This window comes from Mugil cephalus, chromosome 9 (genome assembly GCF_022458985.1).
Source record: "Mugil cephalus isolate CIBA_MC_2020 chromosome 9, CIBA_Mcephalus_1.1, whole genome shotgun sequence".
Taxonomy (NCBI): domain Eukaryota; kingdom Metazoa; phylum Chordata; class Actinopteri; order Mugiliformes; family Mugilidae; genus Mugil; species Mugil cephalus.
In genome coordinates, this window is record NC_061778.1 from 20,116,975 (window position 1) to 20,135,870 (window position 18,896).

The 18,896-nt window shown below is 43.8% G+C and overlaps 1 protein-coding gene across 2 annotated transcripts; it reads left to right on the forward strand.

Annotated features, from left to right (window-relative positions):
- The first annotated feature begins 295 nt into the window (after window positions 1–295).
- Window positions 296–18,032, forward strand: LOC125013199 (period circadian protein homolog 2-like). Of its 2 annotated transcripts, XM_047593646.1 has the most exons (23): window positions 296–457; window positions 3,764–3,840; window positions 3,945–4,334; window positions 6,819–6,911; window positions 7,152–7,306; window positions 7,488–7,609; window positions 7,881–8,082; window positions 9,386–9,437; window positions 10,076–10,218; window positions 10,639–10,717; window positions 10,818–10,924; window positions 11,035–11,188; window positions 11,302–11,410; window positions 11,493–11,766; window positions 11,947–12,103; window positions 12,200–12,336; window positions 12,459–12,665; window positions 12,813–13,058; window positions 13,381–14,462; window positions 14,574–14,793; window positions 14,940–15,171; window positions 15,266–15,416; window positions 15,506–18,032. In XM_047593646.1, exons 2-23 carry the CDS (start codon window positions 3,821–3,823, stop codon window positions 15,662–15,664), a joined length of 4,491 nt encoding a protein of 1,496 aa, XP_047449602.1. In that variant the 5' UTR covers window positions 296–457; window positions 3,764–3,820; the 3' UTR covers window positions 15,665–18,032. The 2 variants fall into 2 exon arrangements, with proteins under 2 accessions (XP_047449602.1, XP_047449601.1); XM_047593645.1 differs by having other exon boundaries at window positions 306–457; window positions 3,764–4,334.
- The last annotated feature ends 864 nt before the right edge of the window (window positions 18,033–18,896 follow it).

Below are 18,896 nucleotides of genomic sequence, written 5' to 3' on the forward strand. Positions count from 1 at the left end.
CCGGACACTTTTTGCATATATGTAACTTCAACACCCGATCCGTTGTTTAGGGCTCCACCGGTCGTAACTAGTACCACGCCACACGACACACAACATGGGATTCCACGTGCAGAGGATGAATTGTTTATATAAAACGACGGACAGCGCTCTGGACCAATGAACTCTAGTTATTGCATCCCCGTCACGTTCACCATGGAAACCTCAAGCTTCCAGCCAATCGAAAAGCGCCGGGGGAGGAGTCTGAATTGAGGTCGCTGGCCGCGCTCGCTGATTGGCTGGTGGGCGGATAGCGGCGAGAGCCGGGGAGGGTCTGTGGACTAGTGTGTCAACCCGTCTGAATGCCGTCTCCCATTGAGGAATACTGGAGGGATAACCGAATGTTTTATTCACTGCTCGCTTCAGCTTTTGCCTGTCTCCGAAGACGACCGGAGGGACAAGTTTTATATCAACAGCACAGGTTGGTTTTTGAGTATTTCCACCTTTTAGTTTGAGTTAAAACGAATAACCGAGCACAAAAAAATAAGTTGCATAACGAAAACCGGTGCGCGCATGCGCGAAGTCCTCAGTGCTCTACTTATTGTACTTTTATAACCAAAAAATGCTGGTTTGGTTCATTTTGTTGATTAACACGGGAAGACAAGAGTCTGTTTTTGTAATGTGTGTGGTTTGCGGACAACCGGTGGCTGTTCTGTCGTTGTTTTATACCGATATCGTTACTTTTACATAACTGTGTCAGTGTACCGTGCAGTGGATTGCAGGTCAACGTGTGTGTGGATTCTGAATAGCAGGTCAATGGGAGTTAGATGGGGGAAGGGTTGTTAGTTCCTATTACGAAAGAAAAACTATATATATATTTATACATTTATATTTTTTTAATTTAACATTTAACAAGTATACGTCTATGTATGTGTTGTGGTATTTGTAATGCAGTATAGTTTTTGACTTATAAAATTAACTTTTTAATCTGAGTTGCATGAATTCTAAAGAAGCTCTAACACGATTACTCACACAAGTATGATCCGAGTCAGTGTTTTTAATTTTAGTATATTAGGTGTATTATCGTCTTAAACAGGAATGGGATGGAATTAGAAACCAATAAATTTCATTTCCACCTTAGTTGTACCTCTCTCAGACCCACTGTCCAAACAGAGAAAACTGATTACCCCTCCCACACTGTACCTGAGAATATTAGGTCGACATGATAATCACATTAAATGTACTCTGGATATTGATCCAAGGCGTCTTAGAACACCAAAGGTAGACCTTGAGATGATTTTGACTCCTCATTATGGAAAATGCCTGACCTTTTGTGTATAGTTTTACTCATTGTACCCTCCAACAAAACTAATACATTGTAAGCTGACAAGTAGTGTCTGGGTAAGTTATGTATGTTGGAAGACACTGTGACATAATTACTTGTGATATAATATTTCAATTAAATACTTACCATTCATCTGTATGAAAATATTACCTCCTAAAAAAAAAAAAGTCTTCTTTAGTCTTTTCTCTTGTTTAAATTTGACATTTTTTGTGTGTGTGAATGGCCGGGAAGATTTTCTGCACCTGTTAAAATGTAACAGATTTTCTTTTAGTAATGGTCTCTGTGTGAGATTTCAGTATGAAATACACCTAAGAGTAGCTACAAGTGAAAGCATGTGGTTTTATGAAACAAGGCTACCACAGCTTTGTGCTGCACTGTAGCCAAATCCATGTGACTGGAGCAGAGTTGTATAATGCCTGGGATCTGTGCTAGTGTGCTGGGTGTATCAGCGCTCTAGCTCAAACAGGGCTGAGCTGCGAGCGGAGGGAGTTCAGTTTCATTATGTCACTCTTATGCTCTGTTTTAAGAGTTACACGTTTGCCTGCGAGAGTTGGGGGCGGGGGGGAGTTGTAATCTAGTGTCTTATATTATGTCCATGGTAGGATAGTTAAAATTGGATGCACCTCAAAGGGTTAAAAACACTCTAAATGTAGTTATTTTATGTTTTTTTGTTTCCCTCTTGTTACAAGCAATTAAATAGTATGGCTGTTTGTCTAATTGTAGGGCAGTTTGTTTGACATTGTCATGATAATTCAGGATTTATAGTTAGTTTCAGCCTCAAGGCACGGATGCCTGACACCTGTCTACAGACAATGTCAACTAATAGGGAACAAATAGGGAAAAGATTTCAAAACATTTATCTGTTTAACCTAGTTTTTAATATTTTCTAGCTTTCCTCTTTGTTTGTTTAAGGCCTTAATACCCTGCAGCATACGGCAAATAATCTGAACTATGACAATGAGCTTATTCATTTTTAACAACATGTTTTATGACTTCATGTAATTAATACCATGGCATTACATTTGGTGTGTTTTCTCACACACAATGAAATAAGTGTGTATTGTTAAAATGATTAAAATGGGTAGTCTTTCTTGAACTGCCCCTGACTGGCTGACTTCGCTCCAGCCTGGTGTTACGCCTTGCTCTCTCCTGATTAGCTGTTTGCGGGAGCCAATAGAAAGTCCGGTCAGAGCACTTTGCTACTTCCTCTACTAAGCTCAGGAGTGGGTCACATCTAAAGGTGGTGGCAAGTTGTGTGGGTGGCTGGAAAGTCGGCTGTTCTTTTTGTGCATCTTCCAACCTGAGAAACCCCCTCTAAAAGGTAGAAGTTATGTAAAACCGCTTATGTAAAGAGTGAAGAATGGGCAAACTCTTGAACGTGAACCCTTACATAAATAGCTGCAACCTGATCCTGGATGGCAGAAAAACATTAAAATAGTTTGGATTTGGCTTCCGTACCTGCTTCCAGCATTTCCCTGTTCGCTGTGGACATAAATAGCTTTAGCTACGGCTGCTCCGCTGGAAAGGGTGTAGGAGTTAGTGGAGGACATTGGACATAGGACATATGATGAAAGCTGTTGCTGTTTAAACACATTGTTACTGGACTAAGCCTGTCATGGATCACCTAAGTTCACTTGTATTTTTAGGCATTATGCACCTTTTATTTTTCATATTGCTCATTGATTCAGGGTTATTTCAGCGTGTTACATAAGGCTTTTTCATTTGATTTAGATTTAAGTGAACATGGACGATGCATAAAAACTTGCGTTTAAAACGTGTTTATGTTGGATCAGTTTCCATGGCATCATTGATAATACTGTTACTTGGTGCAGCATACACTCCCCCCCCCACAGACTGACTGACAGGCTGTCCTCTTACCTGTTTAGTAGTTGATTTGTGAAAGGCCAAGCAGACGTCCACAGAGGAGACCCAACCATTAGTAAACCACCTTTCAAAGGGTATTTTGTCTCTGTTGTCCATGTTAGCGCTGGTGTTGCCGAGACTCTTCAGAGCTGTGTTTTCATCTCTGTTCTTTCACCTTTTATGTGAAGAAGCTCTTTGAAAAATTGAACTGGATCACACTGGTCTGGGGTTTAAGTCTGCCAGCAAAGGGCAAATGACGGCCTATTTACTGAGCAGACCTTTTGAAAGATGGACAGCTGCAGCCCTGGTGTGAATTTGTGTTTGTGTGTACAAGTACGCACACAAAAACCAAGATCGGTTTGCCAGTGCCGATGTGCCCTTTTATTTATGATTGATTTTTAGAAATACTAAGCTGGCTGGCCAGATCAAAAGGATGGCCACTTTTTTGTTGGATGGTTTGTCTTGATCCATGTTGAGTTTAGGGCTATTTCTGTGTTATTGATCTGTGGTCACACTGACGCACTGTATTGTAAAGTGTTTGTGAAAGTGATTTCACCGGTTCTGTTTTTTCTCCCTTAGACTACATCACCACTCCTGAGGCATCATCTCCATTTACAGCCCAGTGCCGTGCACTTCATGGCAGTGCCATGTGGAAGGTAACTTAAAGTCTCATCATTTACCTCTTGGCCTGTCCCATGACTGAGGATAGTGATCCAAAGCACTACCGGTACTCAACCCTGGACGGGCTTGAACTCAACAGGGAAAGAATCGGCTTCCAGATGGAGGAGGAGCAGGGCTCTCCCTGCAGCTCCATTAACCAACTTCACCGCATGGCCAACAGTTACAACGAGGGTTGTGGCGGGCGGGACAGGGTCGAACTTGAACCTGAGTTGGGACTGCCCTCTGAGGGCAGCGACAGCGGCCATGAACACCCGGCCTCGCGGGGCTCCCCGCACGACGACAGGAAGCGACCGCGGCCAGCCTTACATGAGGACGTAGAGATGGGCGGCAGCGGATCGAGCGGTAGCGGGACAGAATCCCACGGCAACGAATCGCATGGCAATGAGTCCCATGGAAATGAATCTGTGGGCAGCTCAAATGGCAACGGCAAGGATTCTGCCCTTCTGGAGTCTTCGGGGAGCAACAAAAGGTGAGGGCACATCAAATGCATTGATTTATACAGAGTTGTGCCTTTGACCATTACCATGGGGGAGCAGACCATCTAGGTCATGGAAGTAAGGTCCATTAAAGTAATTGAATGGCCATTTTCGCCTGCATGAGTCATGATGGCCTGAGTCATTTTTACAGCCAAGCTTCAAGAGTTTAATGTCCAGGAAAGCAGAGGATATTTTATCCCTGATTCTGATCAACTCAGATAAAAAAAAGACAATTTATTAGCTTAGTTTCTTCTCTGATGACATTTTACATCCTTTAAATGTCTCAATGTCAGTTCTGCAAGTGTGAAAGACAGTTTGATCCTCCTCTGATGACATATTATCAAATTTGATAGAAATTCTCTTTCCATTGGTAATTTGCTGAGACGTAGTCTTTGTTGATCAACGTAAAGATTCAGAGATGTAAGGTTTTAAATAACGGAGCCTCTACATTAGTCTATCGTTTTCATCTGTTGTCGTTAAGAAACAGCACACCTACTGAGGGCTGGTTGTTACATAACCACTCCTTGTGCTTTCTCCATCTCCATTTACAATGGACAATATATTGCATACATTTTGTCATAGAGCTGAGCTGAAATATGAGCGTAGAACCCACCTCCTCCTTTTGTGTAATGATGATGGATGACCTCAACTCCTAAATCTTATTTGATGGTATCTGTACAATATTGACTGGGCTCGTTAATTGCTTTACAATCCTGAGTGGATGTATTACCTCCTCAATGATTGATGATGTTACATATGAGAATGCGTTGACAGAATGAGTTCAGGGTTTTTACACACACATACGAGGAATTCGGAAAACCTGAGGTTCACATGTAAGACGTGGCCAAGCTGCTTCTGTTTGATGGCTACAAGCTCTTCATGGTGCTCGGTTAAAACACACAGACCCAATGAATGACTTCTTCTTCTCTCTCGTTCCATCATGTTTGTCGCCAAACCATTAATATTTCAGCTCTGTTCAGCAATTCACAGTGTGCAGCATGGTTAAAGTTCCAGTCAGTCTCTGTGAGAAGTGAACGATGTGTCGGGTGTTTACTCTACATTGAAACCGTGCTCATTTTCTGCAGAATTTTTAAACTTTTCTCATCTTATACTCATGCGTCCCAGTCTCACATTTGTCCAAGTTCTGGTGAACGACTCCGACGAGCTGATTAATGCCGCTCATCACCGGCTTAAATGTCCGGGGTTATCATAGCTGTTTTTAGTTACTTGTGATTCCGAGTGGGTTGATGCTGAAGCAAGTGCATGTCAGTGCAGCAGCTAATGCGTCACAGTGTGGTTCGTCATGTGGGGTGACCACATAAACAACACAAGGGCGCTAGCTGTGGTTACAATGGCCTATTTTTGCTGTGCGTGCTTGGCTGTGGGGTTCTCAGGCTGTAGGTTCCGTGGAGGTCTAGAGACCCTTTGCTTTTTACATCAGAGAGTTAAATTGAACTGAATCTGTTCAAGAGCACTTAAAAGTCAGCTAATTCATAATGATGGCTCTTAAGAGAAAGGACATCTCATGTCAGTTATTATGCGTTTCCTCTATTCCTCCCTGTTGTGCTTGTTGATGGGACGAGGAAAAGTTGTTTGGCTTTTTCCTATTGGGTCTATTTCTTCTACTGTGATGTATTTAGACACAGAACACGCTGTGACAGGCTTTCTGGTGGCTGATTGCTCTGTTCAATTTTCTTTCATCTCGTTCCTCTCATCTCCTCTTGCGCAGGCTGGTTTTGATTAGATGATTTACACATCTCCTGTTATACACATGCTTCATTGCATCAGCTATTTCTCAGATTCTTGTGGTTTGTTACACTGACAACAGATGCAACACAAGAAAAACATCCCCTCCAGTATGTTTTAAAGGTCAAAATGTAATTTAACATTTAAGATCTGTCATGGTTTCTCCATTAATAAAATGGTTAAGCTGGTTGGAATTTCTTAAATTCGCATATATACGTTATCCCTCAATGAAAATATTGCTCATTTCAGTTTTAGCTGAAAATATAAAATGTCATCTACACCCCCAAAACCTGCGTCAGCTTCATTTATCCACATCTCACGTGTTGTGTAATTTGCACATGGACCAGGGGTGGCTCCTTAGTTAGATGAGGTTATTACATTATTACAGGTACACAGCTTTAACTTTTAAGACTTTAGGGCTGTGTTAAGGTTTCCAGATGGTTTGAAGGATGTTGCCTGGTATCAGCTTAAACAAATAACCTTCTGCACAAAGAAGAAAATCCAAGAGAGTAAACATTCTCGGTGAGAACATCATGGCGGTCGATATCTAACTTTATTTAGGAATTGTAAATAGATTTCCAGGGTCAGGAATTATTTACTTGCCAGTCTTTATCATCTGCTCTCCGTGTGTGTATAGTCTGGGTTCTTATGTTCAGCCTTGTTGTTGTTGTGCTCTAAATAGTTTTTCCGACCTCTTCCTCAGTAACATGACATGTTGTTGATGGTTACAGCTCAAACTCTCACAGCCCCTCCCCGCCGAGCAGCTCCAACGCCTTCAGCCTGGTGAGCTCCGAGCAGGACAACCCTTCAACCAGCGGCTGCAGGTTGGTTCACCTTTGAATTTTCCTGCCGCAGTTCTGTCAACGCTAGATGCAAAGTGTGTGGGCACTTAATTTACATGCAACAGTAGAGAGATTTCTGTCAGACCCACCCGGTGCCAATCAATCCTTCCCGGTAGCGACCCCCTCCTCTTCTACTCCTCATGCTGGAAAGATGAGTGTGACAGCACTGGTGAGACCTTGTCATTTTGACGCACATGTATCTGTCTCATGCTCGTTCTGCAGCAGCGAACAGTCAGCCAAAGCTAAGACACAGAAGGAGCTCTTCAAGACCCTCAAGGAGCTCAAGATGCACCTGCCGTCGGAAAAGAGGAACAAGGGCAAATCCAGCACCGTCAACACTCTGAAATATGCGCTGCGATGTGTCAAACAGGTGAAAGGTAAGACCCGCTTCCGATGACATCGTTTTCATGCACATGTTCATGCATTTATTCACGTTGTTATAGTTTAACAGCGATGTTACATTGTTTTATTGTTTTAACTTAAATACATTTGAAAGCTTGTTGGAATTTGTTGATATCTGCAATTTGTGCATTGATCCATATTGTCTTGGCTTTGCAGCCAATGAAGAATACTACCAGATGCTGATGATTAATGACAGTCAGCCACCGGGGTTTGATGTATCATCTTACACTATTGAGGAACTGAACAGCATCACCTCGGAGTACACCCTCAAAAATACTGTAAGTACAAACCACACTTCACCACAGTAAAGCATCAGTACTGAACTAGTCTGATTACTTATCTTTGATTATAGCCCTAATCAAGCCTGAATAATTTATATCAGTCGCGTATTGTCAGCACAATAAAAAAAAAAGTGAAATTTCAAACAGGCTTCATGACATTAAATGGAATAAGTGGAGATTTTAATGTGCATGAATCTTCAGCTGTTTGGAAATCAACCCGTTCTCACTGCTTAAGCACTTATATTTCACGTTTTTATTTTTTCTTTAGGATATATTTGCTGTAGCCGTGTCGCTCATCACGGGCAAGATTGTTTACATCTCGGACCAGGCGGCGTCCATCTTAAATTGCAAACGGGAAGTGTTCAGCAACGCCAAGTTTGTGGAGTTCCTGACGCCCCAGGATGTCAGTGTGTTCTACAGCTTCACCACGCCCTACCGCCTGCCCTCATGGAGCATGTGCACTGGAGCAGGTACAGACCATCAATGGATGCACTTTCTTGATTGAAAACATATGTACATTAATCACTTTTATTTCACTTCACTTTAAATTCACTTAAATTTAGTGAACTCTCAGTGTTACCCATTGGAATTGTATTGCCTGTTACGTCCCAACCCTCTCTCCCTCCCGCTGCCACAGCAGCTCTGGTTGAAGTCTGGTTAAATAATCAGAATATTTGTGGATAGGTGTTTAGCTCATTTTGCTCATAGCTCCTGGCTTTGTGACACTTCTCATGTCTCTTTGATTGTGGGAAATTATTTTTCAATATTGATCTGAACTGAGGGAGCAAACATTCAGCATCAGAGTAAAAGAGTTAAGTTTACCCTGTTGTGTGAGCACATCTTATTGTCTAGCAGCTGTGTACAGGTTGCAAATGTGACACTAACTTTTAGCTATCCTCTTTAGTGAGGATGCCTGCTGAGTTTGGGTCTCTGACACGGGTAGCATTGTGCTTATTATAAAGCATTTGGATGAACAAAAACAACCTTACTCCAAGTGGAAGGGCTATTCATAGACAAGTCCAATTTATTTGCATAAGAGAGTGCAGGGGACAAGGGAGGGGCTGCACAATCAATCAAAAATTAATCAAAATGTTCATTCTTTTAGACAACCTAAAAATATTTGAAAATCAATGTGTGGCAGTCAGTGTTGATAATGTGGCCCCGGAGGAGAACCTTGAAACTGTTGGATCTCCTCTAAGTGGGCCAACATGGAGCAGGGCTTTGTGAACATGCATGGTAGCTTTCCATCACCAAAAACAGGCACGTGGCAAAGCCACATGAAACACCCATACCACGGGCATCTATTTCATTCACATGCTCATACACACATAACACATATTTCATTAACATCGTGTTAATTGACGCACGCCCACTCAGACACCTGTCACATAATTACGTATTGGCGCAGTCAAAACCTCCACATTTCTGACTTGTACACCTGCTTTCTTTAATGAAAACCTGCCCACTCATTTACAATAATGTTTTTTTATGAGGCATATTGTGTCATTTTCCATTTTCTACTAATAAACTACTTCTGACATGACAGCTGCATTAAGTTATGTAATCCTTCTATCCGTTTCTAGATGATTGCATCTTTGCACGCTTCCTTTAAAGCTGTACAGGGGGTACTTTTTGAATTTGTATCTCCTCTTGGATGAGAGAAGAACTTTTCAGGACCCATTAACACTGTGCTGAACATTGATGACTAACCAATGGTCGAGCTTATTTGTCTGGCGGCATATTCATCCCACCTTCTCCCTGTCCTTTTTTCAGAATCGTCTCCCACGGAGTGCATGCAGGAGAAATCCTTCTTTTGCCGCATCAGGTGAGTGACAGCGGCCGGCCTCTTTTCTCCTATCCACAGTTTCCTGACCTAAGAAGCTCTGAGTCAGTGCAGGCTTTGTGAGGGACACTAAGAGAGGAAGTCAGCAGCTGTGAGCTTTTGATCTGTATCTCCATCTAGTGGCCATATAGTGTACTGCAGGTATAACTGACATCACAGACTTCTATATAATTTTAATTATATGATATAATTATGTATGTTTAGCCATCAGGGACATGGCACAGTATCATTATAAGGGTAGTATTATGAGCTTGAGCTCAGCATTTTCTGTGTTCATTATGACATATTTATTTGGAATAGCGAAATGATGTCTTGATTGGGAAATGAATAAAAATAAAATATTTCATTAGATTTACTTATCAAATTACAACAGGAAAAAAATATCCAAATCTACAGCTTTCAGTTTATGTTTCAGACCAATAAAAGCATGGAAGGTAGCTCTTATTTTTATGCTTTTATTCGTGTGATTCTCGAATGTGCAAAATCACATTCTTCTTGTAAATGCCTACACCTAAAGCAAATTGGAACAACAAAGCAATTTTAGGAAAACTGTAAACTTAATTTTTTAGAGCATGCAGTACTATGAAACAGTTTTAAGACTGCGTGTGTTTGTGTTGCAGTGGTGGTAAGGAAAGAGAAGGGGATCTCCAGTACTACCCTTTCCGGATGACTCCATACTTGATGAAAGTCCAGGATGCTGAGCTGGCGGAGGAACAGTTCTGCTGCCTCCTGCTGGCTGAGAGGGTGCACTCTGGTTATGAAGGTAAGAGCTGTGAGGACATAAACATAGCTTCACACTGCTTTCATACTGTCTCTATACTGTCTCATTAAGATTTGATAATTAGTATAACATATCACCGTGAGAAAATAAGTGACTATTAACCATCCTGCAGAAGCCCACAACTAATTAGAGAAACTGAAGAAAAAATACAACAATAACCTAATCTGAGGATCTATGAAATGATGATTTTTGATGTCTTTTTTAAGGAGAATTTGTGGTTAAAATGCACTCTAATGAAGGTCTCTTGAAGGAATATGCTTTTAAACAGAAAGATAATAAAGGGGTGTAATTACATTGTATAACAGATTATTAATGGTTCCTCATGGGAGATTCATTAAATTTTCAGAATGAAGTGATCCTGTAGATATGTAATTTATTATTTACCTATTCTTGCCACTACAGCACCCAGAATTCCCCCTGACAAGCGGATCTTCACCACCACACACACACCTAACTGTGTGTTCCAGGATGTGGATGAGAGGTAAGCGGACTGAAACCCTTGTTAACCTCTACAGAAGTATACTTGTTGCGTCATGTGTGAACTCTTTGCTGATTCCTTCTAATCGTTGTTCCTCCACCAGGGCTGTGCCTCTCTTGGGGTACCTCCCCCAGGACCTGATTGGGACCCCCGTGTTGCTCAATCTGCACCCGAGTGACCGACCACTAATGCTGGCTGTGCATCGCAAGAGTAAGGATTTAAGAAATTGTCAATATACAGGACGGTCGTGTTAATCTGACTGGTGCAGTGGATCCTTTGTGTTGCTCTCTCACTCACAAACTACTTTCTGCTTCCAACAGTCCTGCAGTACGCTGGTCAGCCGTTCGACCATTCCTCCATTCGTTTCTGTGCGAGAAATGGCGAGTACATCACCATAGACACCAGCTGGTCCAGCTTTGTTAATCCCTGGAGCCGCAAGGTCTCCTTCGTCATCGGCAGGCATAAAGTCAGAATGTAAGACACGTGGTTTATTTTTATTCTTTTCTGTTGTGACTAGTAGTGTACACACATATACTAGTTTCTCTCTGAACATGCCTTGTAACAGTCGTGTGTCTGTGTTTCTTCAGGGGTCCTGTGAATGAAGATGTCTTTGCAGCACCAGCTTTCCATGGGGGGAAGATCATGGATTCTGACATCCAAGAAATAAGCGAACAGATCCACAGGCTTCTGCTCCAAGTATGTACACACACACTCCCAAGATGGCTACCCACATACAAGAGGCTCTTGTCAGTTCCTTTAACAAGCTCTCTCTCATCAGCCGATCCACAACATGGGCTCCAGTGGTTATGGTAGCCATGGCAGCAACGGTTCCCATGAGCAGCTGGTGAGCATCAGCTCGTCCAGTGAAAGCAATGGGAACATTACAGCTGGCAACACGGCAGAGGAGACGAGCAAGACCAAGCCCCCCAGGACGTTCCAGGAGATTTGTAAGGGAGTGCACATGCTGAAGAACCAGGACTCCCAGGTCTGCCTGCGCTCCCCTTCTCCCTCGCCCTCCCCATCTAAACATGAGCACAGGAAGAACACTGACAGTAAGTTCAGTTCAATACAAACAAATCTGTGCCCCTCAAAATCTATTACAGGGCGCAGATTATGATCTAAACCTTGTACTACACCATTTTATTTGTTTGAGTCAGACAGTGAGGTGGAGAAACAAAATGAGAGCATTGTGTATGTGTAAGACATTTTCTCTTCCCTTTCTTTCTCTCTAGTGTCAGCAGTTCAGAGGAGTTCAGCTGTGCGACTGAAGGACTCAGCGCCCCATCTGCAGTTCAGAGACGGTACTGCAGCAAGCATGGACGACTTCACCTGCAAAGACCAGACTGTATGCTCCTATCAGCAGATCAGCTGCCTGGATAGTGTCATCAGGTAACGTCTAGGGTTTATGTTCATGATATTTAAGGGGTTACACATCGCTGTGCATTACCTTTGGAAGCTCTAATTCATCTGAAATTGTCCTCCTAGGTATCTGGAGAGTTGCAACATCCCTATCACAGTAAAAAGGAAGTACCAGTTCTCCTCAAACACCACCTCCTCCAACTCGGATGATGATAAGAAGAGCTCAGAGAATGGTGTGCAAGTGCCACAGGATACAAGCACAGGTATGTCATCGTGCATCTGTACACGCATGCTACACACATCGGGATCAGTTTCATTTGGTCTGCAGAAATAGACTGTAATCCTCACAGGTTTGAAACTAACAGCTCTCCGTCTCTTCATCTAGATCCCTTGATGTTGGATGCCCAGCCAGGCCTGTCAAACATGAAAGCACCTAAGAAGCCTCCACCTGGGGCGGCCGCTGTGGTGGGAGGCCCCCTAGCACCCCTCACTCTGCCCAGTAAGGCTGAGAGTGTGGTGTCCATCACTTCACAGTGCAGCTACAGCAGCACCATTGTCCACGTGGGAGACAAGAAACCTCAGCCGGAGTCTGGTGAGTTTCTATATGTCCATTTTTATAAACATTTACAGAACACACACACGAAAACACACCTGGAATCGAATTATGTGTGTATTCTTCCAGTAACTGTGTAATTAGGTCAGTTTAACTAATGTTTATTGTACTTTTGTTTTTCTACAGAGATAATTGAGGATGTTGCAGAGAGCCCGGCACCCCCAGCTCCTCCTGTTAGTATGGTTTCTCCACCCAGCCAGGAGAAAGAGGCCTACAAGAGGCTGGGGCTGACCAAGCAGGTGCTGGCAGCGCACACCCAGAAAGAAGAGCAGGCCTTCCTGAACCGTTGCCGAGAGCTACGCAACGCCAGGACCTTCCAGAAGGACTGTTCCACGTATCTGCACAAGCAGAAAGGATCCGTCACTGCTGAAGGTGTGAAAGGTTTCACAGTCTATTTAGTGTCTGGTCCACCTGATTCAGACCGGTGTTGTCTAGAAATGCCCATGTGTGGAAACTTTTAAATAAACCATGTACCGCAAACACACACTGCATGGGTTCTAAACAGTATTATGTATTTTGATGACTGCTGAGCTTCGGCTATACACATATACTAGACATTGCTACTGTTGATGTTGTCCTCTAGTGGCCCATTACAAATAAACAAATGCTTGCTAATCATGCTCAAGCTCAGAGCGTTCGTATTTCTGGCAACTCAACAGAAAGAACTTTCTGACCTCTACGTGTTCCCTTTCAGAATCACCTGGACCACGAGGTGCTGCCAAACAAGGCGTGACCAGGCCGGAGACCACTGCCAAAAAGGGCAACCGCAACAGGAAGTCCAAGAAGCCACGGATCAAGCATCCTGATTCCTCAGACAGTGCTGTGTCCAACCGGAAACCCCGGCCCCCTCTTCAGGGTCTCAACCAGACGTCTTGGTCACCGTCTGAAGCATCCCAGTCAGCTTTTAATGTTTCTTACCCCACCATGGTGCCTGCATACCCGCTCTACCCTCCGACGGCTGCTGCTCCGGCTCAGGCCCCTCGCCCTGACCCCTCTCTCTCTGGAGGCTTCGGAGAGGGGCAGACCACCCAAGCTCCACCTACTGCCACTCCATTTCCTGCACCTATTGTGACCCCTGTGGTGGCTCTGGTGCTCCCTAATTACCTCTTCCCCCAATTGGGACAGTTAGGTCAGATAGGGCAGCTCGGAGCTGCTCCTAGGCCGGCGTTTTTCCCTGAGCCAACCCAGGCGCAACCTGCATACACTACCCAGCAGGCTTTTCAGCCCCAACAGACTGCCTATGCCATGCAGACACAGCCCGCGTTCACCAGTCAACAGCCGTTCCCCGTGCAAGCTGCCTTTACCCCCCAGCAGCCATTTCAAGCTGCACAGACCCCCTACACTACGCAGCAGCCTTTCCAGGCTCCACAGACTGCCTACACTACTCAGCAGCCATTCACAGCCCAGCCCTCTTTCCCAGTGCAGACTCAGTTTGTGGCTCAAGCCCCTTATCCACCTCAGCCCTTTCCATACAGCTTAGCCTCAGAGCCTTCCAAAGTTCCCACTGTGGGGCCCCGAGAGGGCGCTGCATCACGATCCTCCACGCCTGCGTCGGGGGCACGGGAGCCCACTACATCACCACCGCTGTTCGAGTCGCGCTGCAGTTCACCCCTGCAGCTCAATCTGCTGAGCATGGAGGAAGGACAGCGCTCAGTGGAACGTCTGGACAGCACAGCGCCCTCCGCTGGAGGCCAGGGGAGCATTATAGCCGCAGTGTCAGGAGGGGCAACAGGGGAGAAGAACGGAGGCACAGCCAAGAGTGATAGTCACCAACAGGTGAGACAGACTTAGATAGTATCTTTGATTCATCCTCATTCTCTCACGTACACACCACACAGTCCCTGTCGCAGCACTTCAGCGCTGATGATTTACCGCTTTGTGTTTCAGGTGGAGTCTCCAGGAGATGGTGCTCACAGCGATGGGAACTCATCATCCTGTGACCTGCTGGACATCCTGCTGCAGGAACAGGAGGACTCCCACTCTGGCACCGGATCAGCCACCTCTGGCTCTATGGGCTCAGGCTCAGGCTCTGGATCAGGCTCGGGATCAGGTTCAGGCTGCAACGGCTGTGGTACCTCAGCTAGTGGAGCTTCGGGAAGCAGAACAGGTCAGTAGAGAAACATCCAGGCATGACAAAATAACATCCCCACCCTTTAAGCAATTCTGATTTGTGTCTTTGATTTTTACTTTAATTAAACCATTTGTAGAATGCACATGTTAAAGAATATTTCTGACCGCGTCATGTCTTCACAGGGAGTAGCAACACCAGCAAATACTTTGGTAGCGTTGACTCTCTGGAACACGACCCCAAGGCCAAAGCCAAGATGAGAGGTGAAGGAGACTCCGAAGGTGGAAAGTCGCAGGCCAAAATCTCAGCTCAAGGAGACGGAGACCATTTCATAAAGTATGTCCTACAGGAGCCCCTCTGGCTGCTGATGGCCAATGCTGACGACAAGGTCATGATGACATATCAAATGCCGTCCAGGTAATTCATTTTTTTGTGACCTTCCCTTCATTAATATATAATGACGTGTCAGTCTTATCTGCAAAGTCTAATTTGCGTATTCCCTCACAAACAGGGACATTCAAAGGGTCCTGCGAGAAGACAAAGAGAGGCTGCGACAAATGCAGAAGAGCCAGCCTCACTTCTCCTCGGACCAGCGACGAGAACTAGTGGAGGAACATCCCTGGATGAGGAGGGGAGGTCTACCTGCTGCTATCAATGTGAAGGTTAGTCAACACTGTCTAGCCTGCACCTTTGTGTTTTTATTGCTATTAAATAGCAGCACTAGTCACTAACGGCACGTGTATCTGTTCAGGAGTGTGTGTACTGCGAGGACACGGCGGCAGCAGCGCCCATCGAGGAGGCCCTGCCAGACATGGACATGGGCGAGATGAGTGAGGAGCTGAGCCAAGAGGGTCAGAGCTCCCAGAAACAATCAGAGGATTCTCAGCCTCAGCCGGACTCTGGCTCATGAGCTCACACGCGGCCAACAGGAGGACACAAAAGGACCCTGTTGAGGGGCCACACAAATGCTTATACACTTTATGGACGTAAGACAAGCAGCTGTGTGGTGACCATCCCCTCACACACACACACTCGTAACGATCAGAGGTAGACATTCCCGATGATAGTTACGGTGACGTGTGCCGCTGGTGTGCTGGATGTAGGACTGCTACTGGGGTGCAGTTCTTACTGCGTCCTTACAGGGGGCAGTAGTGCTTTATGGGGGTTTGTATTGGTGATCCACATGTAGTACTTATGCCACCTTCAACACACACACACACACACTCTAACACACACACACACACACTGCCTCTAAAGTGACCTGGCTCTTTCTTATGTAAATATAACATCCTCTCGGTCAGAGCCAGAGCTTTTATTCTAAAAAGTTGTTTGTGGCCAATGGACAACTTATAAAATGTTCTAAATATATTTGATTGAAAAAATGTTATTTTGACAAACTACTTTTCATAAGAAATATTTAAAAATGTTATTAACAAACAGCCCAACACTGCTGTTTCTACACTACTCTGCCCAGCGTTATGTTTGTATTTATTTGCCACATGATGATCCCATTTGACACCTTCAAAGGTTGCGGTGCTCACTGGATGATGTATGTGTCAGGTTTATCTCACTATTCTCCTCAGACCTGAGCATTTGAAGCATTCCTGCGACTAACAGTGGTCGTGTTGGATTCAGCAGCCAGTAGAAGTCAGGACACGTAGGCTGACTGCGTCTTTCCTCAACGGCGACAATCAGAGAAATAATATTCCTTTAAATATCTTATTTATTTCCATGCAGATGATGTATGTAGAATAGTTTATTGCAGTTGAAGCCAAAATGAATTTAGCTAAACTAACTAAACTCTACGGGACATTTTAGAGTCTCTTAAACTCTATTCGCAATATACCCTCTAAGTGTTGTGGGGCTCTGCAGACCTTAAAGCGTCACTTTGCTTTGGTGAAGAAGGAATCAAAAATGATGCCCACACAAAATGCAGAATCTCACAGAATGTTTTCGAATAATGTTCTTCTGGTAACATGGTGCAGCTCTAAAACAAAAACTTTCTCGTAGAACAAATCAGTGCTATTTTAGTGATGAATACTTTATGCAAGATAACACTGGCAGAATTTACGTTTTTTATCCTCATTTTCTTGATGATCTGTTTTACTGAGTAGGAAGTTGTTTTTACAATATTGCAAAGTTGTAGGCATCGTCAAAAGGACTCCAAATCACAAATATCTGCAGGTGAAAGTGCAGCAATACACATCCTTGAGTACTGTGAACGGTTGTTGGTCCTGGCAACTTCTGGCACTGAAGTAATGTTAAGTGTCACGCCTGAAGTTTGCCGTACAGTGGGAAAACAGTATTACGATTGTAGCAAATAAAGGGGGGTCATGTGATGCAAAAACCATGCAAAACCATGCAAGTCCCTGGACCTGAATACATGAAGTATTAAGGAAACTGTGATCCACACTGGCTCTGTATAGTTAAAGCGAACCGTATGTAAAATAGAAACAGCTCTGGTGCTGAGGCAGGGTTTGTGAATGTACAGAGACTGGACCAAGAGCATCTCACTGACATAGTTGGTTTTCATGATTTCACCATTGAAACTTGTCAGAACTTTCTTTTTTTTTACTCTATTTTACTCTATTTTTCTATCTTTCTTATGTGTTATTAACTGTCTAAAGAAGTCAAGAGATTTTAAGTGTCATAGGGGGTGAACCCTACCTCTAACAAATCCCAGGTCATGTTACTGTAAGCAGAAGTTAGCATGTGTATGCATGTGGACAGAGCGATCAGATACTTTAAGTGATTCCAGTGAGCGACTGACATGTACAGAGAGTCTTTGGCTGGAACTGGCAGAGGTTAATGGACTGTATATGTGTGAACGAATGCACGGAGGGTGAAAGCACATGTCATTACCTTTAGCAACTGCAGTCTCTGTCTTTGTCTCCTTCTCTGAAAAATATCTCCAAGGGACTTCCAACTCTCACCCGTGTACAAACCACTGAGACTGGCAGAAAGTCGTTCATTCATTCATTGGGAAGATACTGTTGAAGGGCGATGCGCTGAATTCTGACAGTGGGTCAAGCCTTACTCGTCTCACGAGGTCTGGGGGTCCATGTTTAAACACACTGGTGGGGTGTTGGAAGCACCCTGATCTGTAAATGCGCACACACGATACTGGTGTCATATATGGTCATGTAAATATGTCTCATTACCACCGTATGAGTCTCTGGTGTATTAAACTAGCACAGTTCTGTGCTTTTTTTTGTAGGTGAGATTATGTGCTGTTTGAGAAATGGACACAATGTTGTAATAAAATTGCAGAAATACAACCTGTCTGGTGTGTTTGCCCCTGTGTCGTCTCAGCTGAACTCTAAAGAGTGTGGTCAGTTATTCCACAGCTAACAGCTGTTCCATAAAGAAAGACAGAATTTGATTTTATACATGACAGACGAGCCTTTTTCAGCAAAACGTTTAACCAGTCATTCATTCATACATTCATTATTCAAACATAAAGCGGATTCAAAACCTCAAGCTTGACCATGGGCCCAATCCAATCTAATCCACCCACAGACACTGAAGACATTTAGGAATTACCGTCTGATATCTTTAGCTCTTGCACAAGCTACAGTTTACAATAAAACCTAAAGAAATCTGTATCACATAAAGGTTAAACAATTACTTTTACAACAACTGTATTATCTTTTATAAAGTACATTTGACTGTATCTATGATTAAAATTATAGACAGAGTACACCAATGCCCCTAAGTAGAAAAAAATAAGAGTTTATCCTTTATTAATGAAAGTCCATTCATATATATTCCAATATGTTTGATGTCTGCCTTTATTTCTGATGACAGATCGAATCCTGAACATGAAGGATAATATGTTGCCATTCTTCAAGGTGATTCCTTTCAGTCCTATTGTAACACCAGCTTTATTCGTTTGGTTTAAAATCAACCCATGCTTCATGATATATTTTGTATACTGGCCATAGGGGGACCCTTACTTCTTTCACTTCTTCTGTTATGTCAGTTCAGCATATTGCTGAGAACCTTCGCAGACATGTTGGCCCTTTAGGTGTGTAGTCCCTGGAGGACAATGCATATAGAAGTGCCTACACAGTACTGTATGGCTGAGTTGTCTCAGAGGACACTATGTTCTGTGTATAAAGTCATCTACAGCCTACAGAAAT